The 16,009-nt window shown below is 48.5% G+C and overlaps 1 protein-coding gene across 4 annotated transcripts in view; it reads left to right on the top strand.

Moving 5' to 3' along the window:
- The first annotated feature begins 701 nt into the window (after positions 1-701).
- LOC148152264 (uncharacterized protein C2orf81 homolog) overlaps positions 702-16,009 on the top strand; it is a 33,640-nt gene continuing 18,332 nt past the window's right edge. The window contains exons 1-3 of one of the 4 annotated variants that reach the window (XM_087997049.1): positions 702-842; positions 9,845-10,078; positions 12,141-12,314. In XM_087997049.1, coding sequence (XP_087853175.1) covers positions 717-842; positions 9,845-10,078; positions 12,141-12,314 — 534 coding nt within the window. In that variant the 5' untranslated portion in view covers positions 702-716. Of the gene's footprint in view, positions 843-9,141; positions 9,292-9,844; positions 10,079-12,140; positions 12,351-16,009 lie in introns of those variants that run through there. The other 3 variants (XM_087997133.1, XM_087997010.1, XM_087997091.1) reach the window with 3 other exon arrangements.

The raw sequence follows: 16,009 nt of genomic DNA, 5'->3' as shown, positions 1-16,009 counted from the left end.
TCGGTATATTGGGTCCAGGTCGATGTATTTATTGATTGAATCTGTGGATGAGTGCCATGCCTCTAGGAATTCCTTGGCTGTCTCTGTTTGGCTTGTCCTATAATAGTAGTGTTGTCCAGTCGAATTCATGTTGCTTGTCATCTGCGTGTGTGCCTACTAAGGATAGCTGTCGTGTCGTTTCGTGGCTAGTTGGTGTTCATGGATATGGATCATTAGCTGTCTTCCTGTTTGTCCTATGTAGTGTTTTGTGCAGTCCTTGCATGGGATTTTGTATACTACGCTGGTTTTGCTCATGCTGGGTATCGGGTCCTTTGTCCTGGTGAGTTGTTGTCTGAGTGGCTGTTGGTTTGTGTGCTGTTATGAGTCCTAGTGGTCGCTGTCAGTTTGGAAATGCTCTTGATGTATGGTAGTGTGACAAACAGGACAAACAGGAAGAAAGCTAACGATCCGTATCCATGAACACCAACTAGCCACGAAACGACATGACCAGCTATCCTTAGTGGCCACACATGCAGATGACAAGCAACATGAGTTCGACTGGGACAACATTACTATTATAGGATAAGCCAAACAGAGAACAGCCAGGGAATTCCTAGAGGCATGGCACTTATCCACAGATTCAATCAATAAGCACATCGACCTGGACCCAATATACCAGCCACTGCAGCGGACAGCTGGAACTGACAACCGGAAGCGGCAGGGACAGACCACTATAAATGCCGGAGGAAAGATCACAGAAGCGCTTCACAGGAGGCTCCCAAGCACTGAGGATGTCACCTAGACAGGGGACGAAACGTCTGCAACACAAATTCCCAGCTCGGCGAACAGAACCACAACAGGGGGTAAGTACCCCAGAGAGAGAGGTGGTAAATACTACACAGAGAGAGGGGTAAATACTCCAGAGAGAGAGAGAGAGAGGGGGTAAATACTGCAGAGAGAACAGGGTAAATACCCCAGAGAGAGATATAAGGAGATAGAGGGTAAATACCCCAAAGATAGAGGGGTAACTACCCCAGAGATAGGGAGAGAGGTTACTTACCAGAGGATAAATAACCCAGAGACAGAAAGAGGTATGGGTAAATGCCCCAGAGATGAAAGGTAAATACCCCAGAGATAGAGAGGGGTAAATACTCCAGAGGTAGGGGGGGGGAGAGTAAATACCCCAGAGATAGAGGATAAATAACCCAGAGAGAAAGAAATGGTGGTAAATACTCCAGAGTTCTGGGGGTAAATACCCCACAGATAGAGGGGTAAATATCAACGAGGTAAAAACAATGACTGCAGATGCTGGAAACCAGATTCTGGATCAGTGGTGCTGGAAGAGCACAGCAATTCACTTTTCGGATGCTGCCTGAATTGCTGTGCTCTTCCAGCACCACTGATCCAGAATAGAGGGGTAAATACCCCAGAGATAGAGAGAGAGGTGGTAAATACCTCAGAGGATAAATAACCCAGATAGATAGAGATGGGGGGTAAATACCCCAGTGATACAGAGAGCGGGTAAATACACTAGAGAGGAAGGAAGTAAATACCCCAGAGATAGAAGATAAATAACCCAGAGAGTGAGAAAGAGATAGAGGGATAAATACCTCAGAGTGATGGGGGTAAATACCTCAGAGAGAGAGAGAGAGAGAGATAAGGAGATCGAGGGTAAATACCCCAGAAAGAGGGAAAGAGAGGACTAAATACCCCACATAAATAACCTAAATACCTGAGAGAGAGGTAAATACCCCAGAGAAAGAGAGAAGGTAAATACCCCAGAGAGAGAGGGGGTAATTACACCAGGGAAAGAGAGGCTAAATATTCCAGAGAGAGAGGAATAAAAAAACCCTTATAGAGAGAGGGGTAAATACTCCAGACTTAGAGGGTATCAATTCTCCAGATATTGGAGAGACAGGTAAAAAGCCCAGAGATAGAGAGGAGTAAAGTACTAATTATAGATGGAGAGTGGTAAATACTCCAGAGATAGCAAGGGGTAAATGTCCCAGAGTTACAGAGGGATAAATACACCCAAAGTTAAAGAGGGGTGTATCTACTCTTAATAGTGATGAGGGGTAAGTACACCAGAGATTGAGAGATGGGAGTAAATACCTCTTACAAATAGAGGGGTAAATATCCTGAGGCTTAAAGAGGGGTAAATACTCTCTTATAGATAGAGGGGTGTAAATACAACCATTGTGAACAGGAGAGGGGTTAATTACCCCCTTATTGATAGAGAGATGGAATATACTCCCACAGATAAAAAGGGCTAAATACCTCTTAGAGAGGTAAATATCCCCAGAGATAGAGGGGTAAGTGCCCTCTTGTAGAGAGAGTGGTAAACACCCCCAGAGAGTGAGGGTGGTGTAAATACCACAAATAGATAGAGATGTAAATTCCCATTAATGACGACCGACTTGACACTGACAATTTTTACAAACCCACCGCCTCCCACAGCTACCTGGATTACACCTCTTCCCACCCTACCTCTTGCAAAAATGCCATCCCGTATTCCCAATTCCTCCGCCTCCGCCGGATCTGCTCCCAGGAGGACCAGTCCACCACAGAACACACCAGATGGCATCCTTCTTTAGAGATCGCAATTTCCCTTCCCACGTGGTTAAAGATGCCCTTCAACGCATCTCGTCTACATCCCGCACCTCCGCCCTCAGATCCCACCCCTCCAACCATAACAAGGACAGAACGCCCCTGATGCTCACCTTCCACCCTACCAACCTTTGCATAAACCAAATCATCCGCCGACATTTCCGCCACCTCCAAACAGACCCCACCACCAGGGATACATTTCTCTCCCCACCCCTTTCCGCAAAGGCCGTTCCCTCCGTGACTACCTGGTCAGGTCCACGCCCCCCTACAACTCACCCTCCCATCCTGGCACTTTCTCCTGCACCGCAGGAACTGTAAAACCTGCGCCCACACCTCCTCCCTTACCTCTATCCAAAGGCCCTAAAGGAGCCTTCCACATCCATCAAAGTTTTACTTGCACATCCACTAATATCATTTATTGTATCCGTTGCTCCCGATGCAGTCTCCTCTGCATTGGGAAGACTGGGCGCCTCCTAGCAGAGCACTTTAGGGAACATCTCCGGGACACCCGCGCCAATCAACCACACTGCCCCGTGGCCCAACATTTCAACTCCCCCTCCCACTCTGCCGAGGACATACAGGTCCTGGGGTAGGGAGGGAAATGTATCCCTGGTGGTGGGGTCTGTTTGGAGGTGACAGAAATGTTGGCGGAGGATGCGGTTAATGCGAAGGTTGGTAGGATGGAAGGTGAGGACCAAGGGGGTTCTGTCCTTGTTACGGTTGGAGGGGTGGGGTTTGAGGACGGAGGTGCGGGATGTGGATGAGATGCATTGGAGGGCATCTTTAACCACATAGGAAGGGAAATTGCAATCTGTAAAGAAGGAGGCCATCAGGTGTGTTCTGTGGTGGAACTGGTCCTCCTGGAAGCAGATACAGTGGAAGTGGAAGAATTGGGAATACGGGATAGCATTTTTGCAAGAGGTAGGGTGGGAAAAGGCGTAATCCAGGTAGCTGTGGGAGTCGGTGGGATGGTAAAAAAATGTCAGTATTAAGTCGGTCGTCGTTGTTGGAGGTGGAGAGGTCCAGGAAGGGGAGGGAGGTGTCAGAGGTGTCTATTACTCACTTCTCTCAAGGATATTTACCCTCTCTCTATCTCTGCGGTATGTACCACACTGTTTCTAAATAGAGAGAAAGAGAGTGAGAAGAGGGCCAATACAAGAGGGAGAGAAGAGGTGGGAAAAATACAAGCGTGAGAGAGAGAGCGGAGAGGGCAGTTCTTGGGGGTATAGGCTGGTGTGATGATGGGGCATTATCAATGAAGTGAGGGGCGGAAGGTGTGTGTGGTACGCACATGAGTACTCGCAGGGGGGCAACACCCACAGACACTGCAATTGGAGAAACTCAGCAGGTCTGGCAACATCTGAAATAAAGAACAGTAAAGCACAGGAATAGGCCCTCCAGACCACAAAATCTGCACCAACGTAGCACCTTTCTAAATTAAAAACCAAATGCCTCTACGTGGCCTGTATCCTGCTATGCCCAGTGGTGCTGGAAGAGCACAGCAATTCAGGCAGCATCCGAGGACAGGCAAAATCGACGTTTCGGGCAAAAGCCCTTCATCAGGAATAAAGGCAGAGAGCTTCAGGCTCTCTGCCTTTATTCCTGATGAAGGGCTTTTGCCCGAAACGTCGATTTTGCCTGTCCTCGGATGCTGCCTGAATTGCTGTGCTCTTCCAGCACCACTGATCCAGAATCTGGTTTCCAGCATCTGCAGTCATTGTTTTTACCTTGTTTTTACCTCCTGCTATGCCCAGCCTATTCATATATCTGTCAATATACCTCTTAAACATTGGATCAAATAATGCCCAAATCTGCAACCTATTTATATCCTGTTGTACTCTCTTTCAATCCATCCTCACTATCTGCAGCCACTCCCCCGCCGCACCCCAAGCATTGTGTTATATGGAAACTTTACATTTTCTTCTAAATGATGTATACATCATATAACAGGGATCCAGCACTGATTCATGAAAAACATCGCTGGTCACAGATCTCCTTCCACTGTTAATCTCTGACCAAGTTCTGTATTTATCTTACCAGTTCACTGTGGATCCCAGGTGACTTCACTTTCTGCATCAGCCTGCCGGGAGGGACCTTGTCAAAGGCCTTACTAAAATCCTTGTAGACGAGATCCACTACCGTGCTCTCATCAATCATCTTTGTTACATTTTCAAAAATCTCAATCAAGTTTAGGAGACACGACCTTCCCCATACAAAGCCATGCTACCTATTGCGAATAAGTCCATAATCTTCCAAACGTGAGTAAATCCTATCCCTAAGAATCTTGCCCAATAACATCCCTACCACTGATATAAGGCTCGTCAGCCTGTAACTTCAAGATTATCCCTGTCGCCCTTCTTTAAAAAAAGGAACACCATTGGCTAATCTCCAGTCCTCTGGCATCTCTCTTGTGATTTAAAGATTGCAAATATTTGACACAAAGCCTCAGCAATTTTCTCCCTAGCCTCCCTCAATATTCTGCGACAGATCCCATCAGGTCCTGGGGATGAGTCTACCTTAGTGTTTTTCAAAATACCCAACACTTTTTTTATTTTGATATGACCCAGTATATCCACATACCCCTCTTTAAAGTCACCATCCACCAAAGGGGCTGCACTGCTGCCTCACAGCACCAAGGACCCAGTGCGTGTATGGAATGAGCTGCCAGAGGAAGTAGTGGAGGCTGGTACAATTGCAACATTTAAGAGGCATCTGAGTGGGTATTTGAATAGCAAAGGTTTAGAGGAATATTGGCCAAGTGCTGGCAAATGGGACTAGATTAGGTTAGGATATCTGGTCAGCATGGACAGGTTGGACAGAAGGACAGAGGTTGGACAGATGCTGTACACCTCTATGACTCTCTAAGTTAAAATCAGCCACCTTAACAACCTGACTGAAAATAACAAATGCTGGAGATCACAGCGGGTCAGACAGCATCCGTGGAGAAAGAGCAAGCTAACATTTCAAATCAAGATGACTCTTCATCAGAGCTAAGTGGGCAGCATTTATAGTATATTTGATATGCTGTTTTTGCTGTAGTTGGCGGGTGGGGTTGCGGAGTGTGGCAGTGGTAGGTGTAGAATGCTGGTAGAGTAAAGATGTTGATAGTTCTGATTAAGTGATCAGAATGTGAGAATGGCAGAACACTGGTGTGTGGAAGTGCCAGACTGGAAAGAGAAGACAGTCCCACTGGGTTGGTGGGGAGCGGAGAGAGGACATGGTGACAAAGAATATAACAAGTAAAGCTAAAAGAATGGGAAGAAACGGGAGTGGGTTCACAACCTGAAGGTGTTGAACTCAGTATTAAGTCCAGAAGGCTGTAAAGTGCCTAGTCTGAAGATGAGATATTGTTCCTTCAGTTTGCACTGTGATTCACTGGAACACTGCAGCATGCTGAGGACAGACAAGTGTGTATGTGACTAGGACACTATGTTAAAATGACATAAATAGGAAGGTCAGGGTCCTGGTTGCACACAGACCAGAAGTGTTCTGCAAAGCCATCACCCAGTCTGTGTTTGGTTGCTCCAATGTAGAGTAGGCCACATTGGGTGCAGCAAATACAATACAGAAGATTAGAGGAGGTTCGGGTGAAACGCTGCTTCACCTGGAAAGACTGTTTAGGCCCTTGCAAAAGGGAGGAGGTGAAGGGTTGGGGAATTGGAAAGGAGACTGGTGGCGTTGGTGATTGTGGAATGGACTCAGGTGTCCCAGAGAGAATGATCCCTTCAAATGCAGACAGGGGGAGTGTGGGGAAAATGTGTTTGGTTGTGGCGGAATGCTGGAGCTGTCTGAAATGGTGGAGAATGATCCTTTGAATGTGGAGGCTGGTGGGGAGAAAAGTGAGGACAAGGGGTACCTGAGAGTGATGGGAAGGGGCAAAGAGTCCTACAGCATGGAGACAGAGCCTTTGGCCCAAACTGGTCCATGCCAACCAAAATATCCGTCCATGCTAACCTCATTTCCCTGCACTTGGCCCATATCCTTCTAATCCATGTATTTGTCTTTTAAATGTTGTTAATATACCCACCTCAACCACTTCTGCTAGCAGGTCATTCCATGTGCATACCACCCTCTGTTTAAAAACAATGCCCCTAAGGTTCGCTTTTATTCTTTTCTCTAACCTTAGACTGATGCCCTATATTCTGTGATTCCCAACCTTGGGAAAAAGATTGAGTGGATTCACTCTATCCATGCCTCTCATGATCTTATTCGCCTCTCTAAGGTCCCTCCTCAGTCTCCTATGCTGTAAAGAAAAAAGTCCTAACTTGTTCAACCTCTCCATTTAACTCAGACCATTGAGTCCAGGCAACATCCTTGAAAATTTCTTATGCACCCTTTTCCAGTTTAATAACATCCTTCTTATAACAAGGTCATCAAGGGCCGCCTCACCAATATCCTGTATAACTGTATCATAACTTCCCAACTTCTATACTCAATGCCCTGACTGATGAAGGCCAGTGTGTCAAAAGCCTCCTTCACTGCCCCGGTCACATGTAACTCCACTTGCAGAGAACTGTGAAACCTGAACTCCATGGTCCACTACACTACCTGTCTGTTCTTCCTCTTAGCCTTATTGAGCTTAGTCTCTAACATCTCAGTCGTTTCACTTGCTGACCTACAGCAGTGGTGGACTCTCCCTCTTTATGGGCATTTAAGCGGGCATTGGATAGGTATATGGAGGATAGTGGGTTAGTATAGGTTAGGTGGGCTTGGATCGGCGCAACATCGAGGGCCAAAGGGCCTGTACTGCGCTGTATTCTTCTATGTTCTATGTTCTATGTTCTATGCTCTGATTCCCATCCCCCCACCACAGCAGTTTAAACCCTTCTGAGTGACGCGAGCAAAGTTAACTTGAAAGAAAGCAGAGTTAACTTGAAACATTAAACATTAACTCTGCTTTCTTCCCTCAGATACTGCCAGAGCTGCTGAGTTTCTCCAGCAATTTCTGTTTTTGTTTGAGATGTTCAGCATCCGCAGTTCATTGGTTTGTAGGGACAACACCCAGTGGAGAGGAGGGTGCGCTTCCTGGGAGGGTGGTGGAGAAGAGTGAGCCAATACCAGTGAAAAGAAGGAACAATACTAGGTGGGGAGAGTGGGATCATACTCCATTGGCAAATTTGGGGGGCGAAGGTGCATTATCTGAATGAGAGTATGAGCAATTTCCCGGGAGAGAGGGGCAGAGAGTTGAGTAATACCTAGATGACTGCCAGAGGAAATGGTAGACGCAAGCAGTTACTGCCTTTAAAATACATTTGGACAGGTACATGAATAGGAAAGGTTCAGAGTGATATGGAACAAATGCAGGCAAATGGGACTAGTTGAGTTTATGAAAACTTGGTCAACATGGAGGATTTGGACCGAAGAGTCATACAGCTTGGAAACAGACCCTATGACAGTGGACAATACCTGGGGTAGAGAGAAGGTGATACTCCAGAGGGAAGCAATACCTGGGGTAGAGAGGGGCTCAGCAGTGACACAAGGACTGCACACTAAACCAAATCAACCTCATTGTTACTAGATTCGTAACACCAGCAGAAACCTGAACCAACATGCAGCTACAGAGAACAGTAACCTTCTAACTATACTGCCATATACTACAATTTCATTCATTTTTAATACAGACCCCACGCCCCACACTGACTTGAATAAGATGCTTTGACCAGTTTGCTCATCCACCCTGCAAACCTTCCCTATGGGCATTGTGGATCTACCTACAGCATGTGGACTGCTGCAGTTCAAGAAGGCAGCTCACCACCACCTTCTCAAGGGCAACTAGGGATGGGTAATAAATGCTGGCCTAGTTAGCAACCACCACGTCCCACAATTGCTTATAAAGAAAATGCTCTCATTCACATAAATTACAAAGACATCAAAGGGAAATGGGCAAAGAGGGAAGACAAATGTAATGTTGGCTTTTATTTTAAGGGCAAAGCGTATAAAAATGTAGTTTTGCTAAAGCGATAGAAAGCACTAGAGTCATACAGCATGGGCACAGGCCCTTTGGTCCAACTCATCCATACCAATCAGGTTTCCTAAACTGAAGTAGTTACATTTGCCTATTCTTGTACCTATGCAAATGTCTTTTAAATAATGAAATTGTTCCTGTATCCACCATTCCCTCTGGCACCTTGTTCCACATACTCACCACCCTCTGCCTGAAAAAGTTGCCCCTACCCCTTCAGGTCTTTGTTAAATCTTGCCACTCTCATCTTAAACCTATACTGTCTCATTTTGGACCCACCGTTGGAATACTGTGAACAGTTTAGGATCCCATATTTAAGGAATGGTATACTAGCATTAGAGATGGAAATGTGTTGCTGGAAAAGCGCTGCAGGTCAGGCAGCATCTAGGGAACAGGAGAATCGACGTTTCGGGCATTAGCCCTTCTTCAGGGCTGCGCTTTTCCAGCAACACATTTCCATCTCTGATCTCCAGCATCTGCAGACCTCACTTTCTCCATACTAGCATTAGAGGCAGCCCAGAGAAGGTTCACTAGACTAATGTCACATATGGAGGGACTGTCAGAGTAGAAAGGTTTCCCCTTGTGGGACAGTCTAGGAGCAGAGGGTGTAATCTCAGAATAAGGAGTCACACAATGAAGACAGCAGGATTTCTTCTCTCAGAGGGGGAGTGAACCTGTGGAGTTCCTTGTTGCAGAGGGCTGTTGAAGTGGAGTCATTAAGCATATTCAAGGCTGAGCTGCAGGTAATTCTGGGATAACGCTTGTTTCGTCAGCGCGATTTGGCTATACCTTTACCGAAGAACTGGGAACGGTATTTTGGAGAATGCTTACCTCTGTTTGCAGTAGTGTGGTTCCAGAAGGGATTGGTTCACGAGCTTCATTGTGTGCAGCCTCTAATGTCAGCTGCCAACAGAGCAGCTTTCTGTGAGAGGTACTGTACAGAGAGCAGCTTTCTGAGATTTTTTAAAATGTACTATGTAAATTTACTTCTGTTTTGTTAATAAATATGATTTGAACCTTCATTCAGGCTGTGCTATACTTTGTGTTAGACTTTTGGGTGATTTTTGAGCGATCGTGAGAGTTTTGTTTTTGGTGGTCTGCCCCTAACCTTACTTTTCCCATGGGGCGCATTATTTCTATTCAGTGAGGTTTTGCTGGAACGCAACAACGGTTATTGGGGAAAAGCAGGATCTGAGCATTATCAGATCTCACTGAATAAATGGAAAAGTCGATGTGTGTGGACATTGAAGCATTCTTGGAGGTTTTTAAACAAATTTTTTATTCTTTCAAACAAAGGGAACGATGTCACGTTCTGCGGCACAGAGGTCTCGTCTAGAGAAAGGCCGGACCGTGTCAGCAGCTGTGAGCACTCCAGCGTCTGTGGTAGAAATCATACCTGGTCGCTTCACGGAAAATGACTGGCTCTCTATGGTTAGCACTGAAGATGCAGAATGTCAAATTGGGGACATCATCGATGACATTGTGAATCAAGTATTGGATGGTTGTTACAGAGTATACATTGAAAAACAGGTAAGGCTGATGGAGGCTAGGGTGAGCGCGGGTCACGGTGTTAATGTGCCTAATGGATAGTCCCTGTGGGATAATCTGCGAGGTGCAGGATGGTGTTAAGGGACTTGGTGGTATAGAAGGGGGTGTGGCGGTGATAGTGATTTGATGTTTGGAGGAACCCAGTGACTTTCAAACTAATGGAGAATGGTCCCAATGTTTGGCTGTGGAGTGAGGATATTCGCAGTGCCTGTCTAGGGAGAGGGGATGGTTAGACCACGTGTTGATGAAGTGGGGATAGTCGCATTGGAGAGAGGAGACTGTCGCAATGTCTGTCCGGGGAGTGAGGATGGTCACAGTGTCTGTCAGGGATTGGGAATGGTTACAGTAACTGGGGAGAGGGGGATGGTCGCAGTGTCTTTCTGGGGAATGGAGGATGGTCACAGTGTCTGTCTGGGATTGGGAATGGTTGCAGTAACTGGGGAGAGGGGGATAGTCGCGGTGTCTGTCTGGGGAGAGGGGGATGGTCACAGTGTCTTTCTGGGGAGAGGAAATGGTCGCAGTGGCTGTCTGGGAAGTGAGGATAGTCGCAGTGTCTGTCTGGGGAGAGGGGGATGGTCACAGTGTCTGTCTGGGGAGAGGGGATGGTCACAGTGTCTGTCTGGGGAGAGGGAATGGTCACAGTGTCTGTCTGGGGTGTGAGGACAGTCGCACTGTCTATGTGGGGAGAGGGGATGGTCACAGTGTCTGTCTGGGGAGAGAGGATGGTCACAGTGTCTGTCTGGGGAGAGGGAATGGTCACAGTGTCTGTCTGGGGTGTGAGGACAGTCGCACTGTCTATGTGGGGAGAGGGGATGGTCACAGTGTCTGTCTGGGGAGAGAGGATGGTCACAGTGTCTGTCTGGGGAGAGGGAATGGTCACAGTGTCTGCCTGGGGTGTGAGGACAGTCGCACTGTCTGTCTGGGGAGAGGGGGATGGTCACAGTGTCTGTCTGGGGTGTGCGGACAGTCGCACTGTCTGTCTGGGGAGAGGGGATGGTCACAGTGTCTGTCTGGAGAGAGGGGATGGTCACAGTGTCTGTCTGGAGAGAGGGGATGGTCACAGTGTCTGTCTGGGGAGAGGGAATGGTCACAGTGTCTGTCTGGGGAGAGGGGATGGTCACAGTGTCTGTCTGGGGTGTGAGGACAGTCGCACTGTCTGTCTGGGGAGAGGGGGATGGTCACAGTGTCTGTCTGGGGTGTGAGGACAGTCGCACTGTCTGTCTGGGGAGAGGGGATGGTCACAGTGTCTGTCTGGGGTGTGAGGATGGTCACACTGTCTGTCTGGGGAGTGAGGATGGTCACAGTGTCTGTCTGGGAAGTGAGGACAGTCGCACTGTCTGTCTGGGGAGAGGGGATGGTCACAGTGTCTGTCTGGAGAGAGGGGATGGTCACAGTGTCTGTCTGGGGAGAGGGAATGGTCACAGTGTCTGTCTGGGGAGTGAGGATGGTCACAGTGTCTGTCTGGGGAGAGGGAATGGTCACACTGTCTGTCTGGGGAATGAGGATGGTCACAGTGTCTGTCTGGGGTGTGAGGACAGTCGCACTGTCTGTCTGGGGAGTGAGGATGGTCACAGTGTCTGTCTGGGGACAGGGAATGGTCACACTGTCTGTCTGGGGAGTGAGGATGGTCACAGTGTCTGTCTGGGGAGAGGAAATGGTCACACTGTCTGTCTGGGGAGTGAGGATGGTCACAGTGTCTGGGGAGAGGGAATGGTCACACTGTCTGTCTGGGGAGTGAGGATGGTCACAGTGTCTGTCTGGAGAGAGGGGATGGTCACAGTGTCTGTCTGGGGAGTGAGGATGGTCACAGTGTCTGTCTGGGGTGTGAGGCTAGTCGCACTGTCTGTCTGGGGAGAGGAAATGGTCACAGTGTCTGGGGAGAGGCGATGGTCGCACTGTCTGTCTGGGGAGAGGGGATGGTTACAGTGTCTGTCTGGTGAGAGCGACCCCAGCGAGTTTGGAGGGCCGTTCAATTCAAGTGCTGTCCCCTTGTCTCACTGCCCCATTCATACCGATCCTTCTCATTTCCTTGTCCTTTCCTCAGCTGCTGCCATTCACCATCAGTCAGGCGAAGGATGCCATCCTGCAAATTATTGAGTGGCAGTGCCTGATGTATGATCCAGGAGAGCGAAACGTGGCACTGGATCCAAACTGGCAGGAAGATGATGAACCCGTTGCTTATCTCACCGATTCCTGGGCTCAGGGCTCAGTGCCAGTGGTGAGGAAAACTTCAACACCAACTCAGGTGGAACAGGTAGAATAGACCCAGATCAAAGTTGCTGTTCAACAACAATTACATCGTTGTTTTGTTCCTGAACTGACAATGCAAAGAATTTCAGTAAACATGAACATGGAGTTGTTGGGCTGTTGAAACCCAACTGGTTCATTGGTATCTTTTGAGATAGGAATCTCGTGGCTGAAACCTTTAGCTGGTCTGGGTCTATGTTATATGTGACTCCGTCCCGGCAGTGTGGTTAAATCTTTACTCTCCTCAGAAATGTTCCTGCAAGGCGTTTACTTGTATGCAAAACCAATACGAGATGTCAGCCATATCAGTGAGATTTGTATGTGGTGTTTGACTTTCAAAGAATTCCCCTTGAGTTCAACCGATCGTGGAATTAAACTTTGATGTGCTGGAGACTAAAATTATAGCAGCCCATTGGTGGTGTAAGCTGCACCAAGTTATAGAAGACCCTGCTTTCAGCACCTAGATCTTAATTTGGGAATTTTATCCAAACCCTCATTGCCTCCCTCCTTCTGTTTCTAATATTCCTGCTTCAACTTTTGAAGATCCTTGAACTGGTTTTGTATAATGCAGGCTGCTTAATATGCACAGTCTCTCACATTGCAGGCTTAGCTCAGCATAGCTGATTGTCATTGCTTTTAAAAGACAATGGTCTGGCATGAGGTTTGACTTCAGAGTGAGGGTCCAATTGTGCAGTGTGCCCTGTTGTTTTGAGCATGTATGCAGTGACCTCTCAGTACCTGAAGTTATCATGAACTGGGACAGTTATAGATTCATAGAGTCATAAAGATGTTCAGCACAGAAACAGACCTTTCAAGTCCAACTCATCCATGCCAACCAGATATTCTAAATAAATCTAGTCCCATTTGCCAGCATTTGGCCCATATCCCTCTTAACCCTTCCTATTCATATACTCATCCAGATGCCTTTTAAATGTTTCACTTGTACCAGCCTCTACCACTTCCTCTGGCAGCTCACAGAGTTCAGACTGACCCACCATCCGTCACTCATCAGATCCCCACTCAGCAATATTAACTTCACCCTCTGTGACCCCCCTGCCCCAACTCTCCATGACTCCTTCTCTCCACCCTCAGAAAACTCTGCTCCTAACCTTCAGAACTCCATACACTGAATGCTGTCTTGAGACTCCTATCGACTCTCTCCAAGACTCCCTCAACTCTCAACGTGACTCACTCTGTTCTCCCAGTAACTCCCTCTGCTGTTCCCATGACTCTCTCTGTGAGGGATAGGAAATATTTGCTGTGCCTCGCCAGGACTCCCTCAGTACTGAACCTCCGACAGTGCCGCACTCCCACAGTATTGACCCTTTGACAATGTAGCACTCCCTCAGTACTGACTCTCTGACAGTACAGCACTCCCTCAGTACTGACCCTCTGACAGTGCAGCACTCCTTCAGTACAGACCCTCTGACAATGTAGCACTCCCTCAGTACTGACTCTCTGACAGTACGACACTCCCTCAGTACTGACCCTCTGACAGTGCAGCACTCCCTCAGTACTGACCCTCTGAAAGTGCAGCACTCCCTCAGTACGGACTCTCTGACAGTGAGGCACTCCATCAGTACTGACCCTCTGACAATGTAGCACTCCCTCAGTACTGACTCTCTGACAGTACGACACTCCCTCAGTACTGACCCTCTGACAGTGCAGCACTCCTTCAGTACTGACCTTCTGACAGTGCGGCACTCCCTCAGTACTGACTCTCTGACAGTACGGCACTCCCTCAGTACTGACCCTCTGACAGTGCAGCACTCCTTCAGTACTGACCTTCTGACAGTGCGGCACTCCCTCAGTACTGACTCTCTGACAGTACGGCACTCCCTCAATACTGACCCTCTGACAGTGCAGCACTCCTTCAGTACTGACTCTCTGACAGTGAGGCACTCCCTCAGTACTGACCCTCTGACAGTGCAGCACTCCTTCAGTACTGACTCTCTGACAGTACGGCACTCCCTCAGTACTGACTCTCTGACAGTACAACACTCCCTCAGTACTGACTCTCTGACAGTGCAGCACTCCTTCAGTACTGACCCTCTGACAGTGCAGCACTCCTTCAGTACTGACTCTCTGACAGTACGGCACTCCCTCAGTACTGACCCACTGACAGTGCAGCACTCCTTCAGTACTGACCCTCTGACCCTCTACATTGCACCTTCTGTTCTGACGTGTCGATAGTGGAACAATCCCTCAATATTGACCCTCTGACACTGAGACACTTCCTCGGTTCTGACCCAGTCCTGACCCTCTGACAGTGAGACACTCCCTCGGTTCTGACCTAGGCCTGACCCTCTGACAGTGAAGAGTTCCATTAGTACTGGTCCTCTAACAGAGCATTGCTCCTCCAGTATTGACCCTCTGACAGTGTATCACTCCCACAGTACTGATCCTCTGACAGTGCGGCACTCCCTCAGAAACAGCCCCCTGACAGTGCACGGCTCCCTCAGTGTTGAACTTCCAACAATGCAGAATTCATTCAGTACTGACATTTGACAGTGTAGAACTCCCACCATCCTCCACTCTGACAGTACGGCACTCCATCAGTACTGACCCTCTGACAGTGCAGCACTCCCTCAGTACTGACCCTCTGACAGTGAGGCACTCCCTCAGTACTGACTCTCTGACAGTGCGGCACTCCCTCAGTACTGACCCTCTGACAGTGCAGCACTCCCTCAGTACTGACTCTCTGACAGTGCGGCATTCCCTCAGTACTGACCGTCCGACAATGCATCACTCCTTCAGTACTGACCCTCTGACAGTGCAGCATTCCATCAGTACTGTCTCTCTGACAGTACGGCACTCCCTCAATACTGACCCTCCGACAGTACGGCACTCCCACAGTAGTGATCCTCCAATGGTGTGGCACTCCCTCAGTACTGACCCTCTGACAGTGAGGCACTCCCTCAGTACTGACCCTCTGACAGTACGACACTCCCTCAGTACTGACTCTCTGACAGTGAGGCACTCCCTCAGTACTGACCCTCTGACAGTGAGGCACTCCCTCAGTACTGACTCTCTGACAGTGAGGCACTCCCTCAGTACTGACCCTCTGACAGTGAGGCACTCCCTCAGTACTGACCCTCTGACAGTGCAGCACTCCCTCAGTACTGACCGTCCGACAATGCATCACTCCTTCAGTACTGACCCTCTGACAGTGCAGCACTCCGTCAGTACTGTCTCTCTGACAGTACGGCACTCCCTCAATACTGACCCTCCGACAGTACGGCACTCCCACAGTAGTGATCCTCCAATGGTGTGGCACTCCCTCAGTACTGACCCTCTGACAGTGAGGCACTCCCTCAGTACTGACCCTCTGACTGTGTGGCACTCCCACAGTACTGACTCTCTGACAGTGCGGCACTCCCTCAGTACTGACCCTCCAACAGTGCAGCACTCCCTCAGTACTGATCCTCTGATAGTGCAGCACTCCCTCAGTACTGTCTCTCGGACAGTGCAGCACACCGTCAGTACTGACCCTCCAACAGTGCAGCACTCCTTCCGTAATGACCCTCCAACAGTGTGGCAATCCTTCAGTACTGACCCTCCAACAATGCAGCACTCCCTCCGTAATGACCCTCCGACAGTGTGGCACTCCTTCAGTACTGATCCTCCGATAGTGCAGCTTACCTCAGTACTGATGCTTCGTGCTGT

This window comes from Chiloscyllium plagiosum, unplaced genomic scaffold (assembly GCF_037043375.1).
Source record: "Chiloscyllium plagiosum isolate Xiang-an unplaced genomic scaffold, Cpla_swu_hap1 HiC_scaffold_1, whole genome shotgun sequence".
NCBI classification, from domain to species: Eukaryota; Metazoa; Chordata; class Chondrichthyes; order Orectolobiformes; family Hemiscylliidae; genus Chiloscyllium; species Chiloscyllium plagiosum.
The sequence above is the reverse complement of the archived record's forward strand: the minus strand, read 5'-3'. Positions and strand labels throughout refer to the sequence as shown.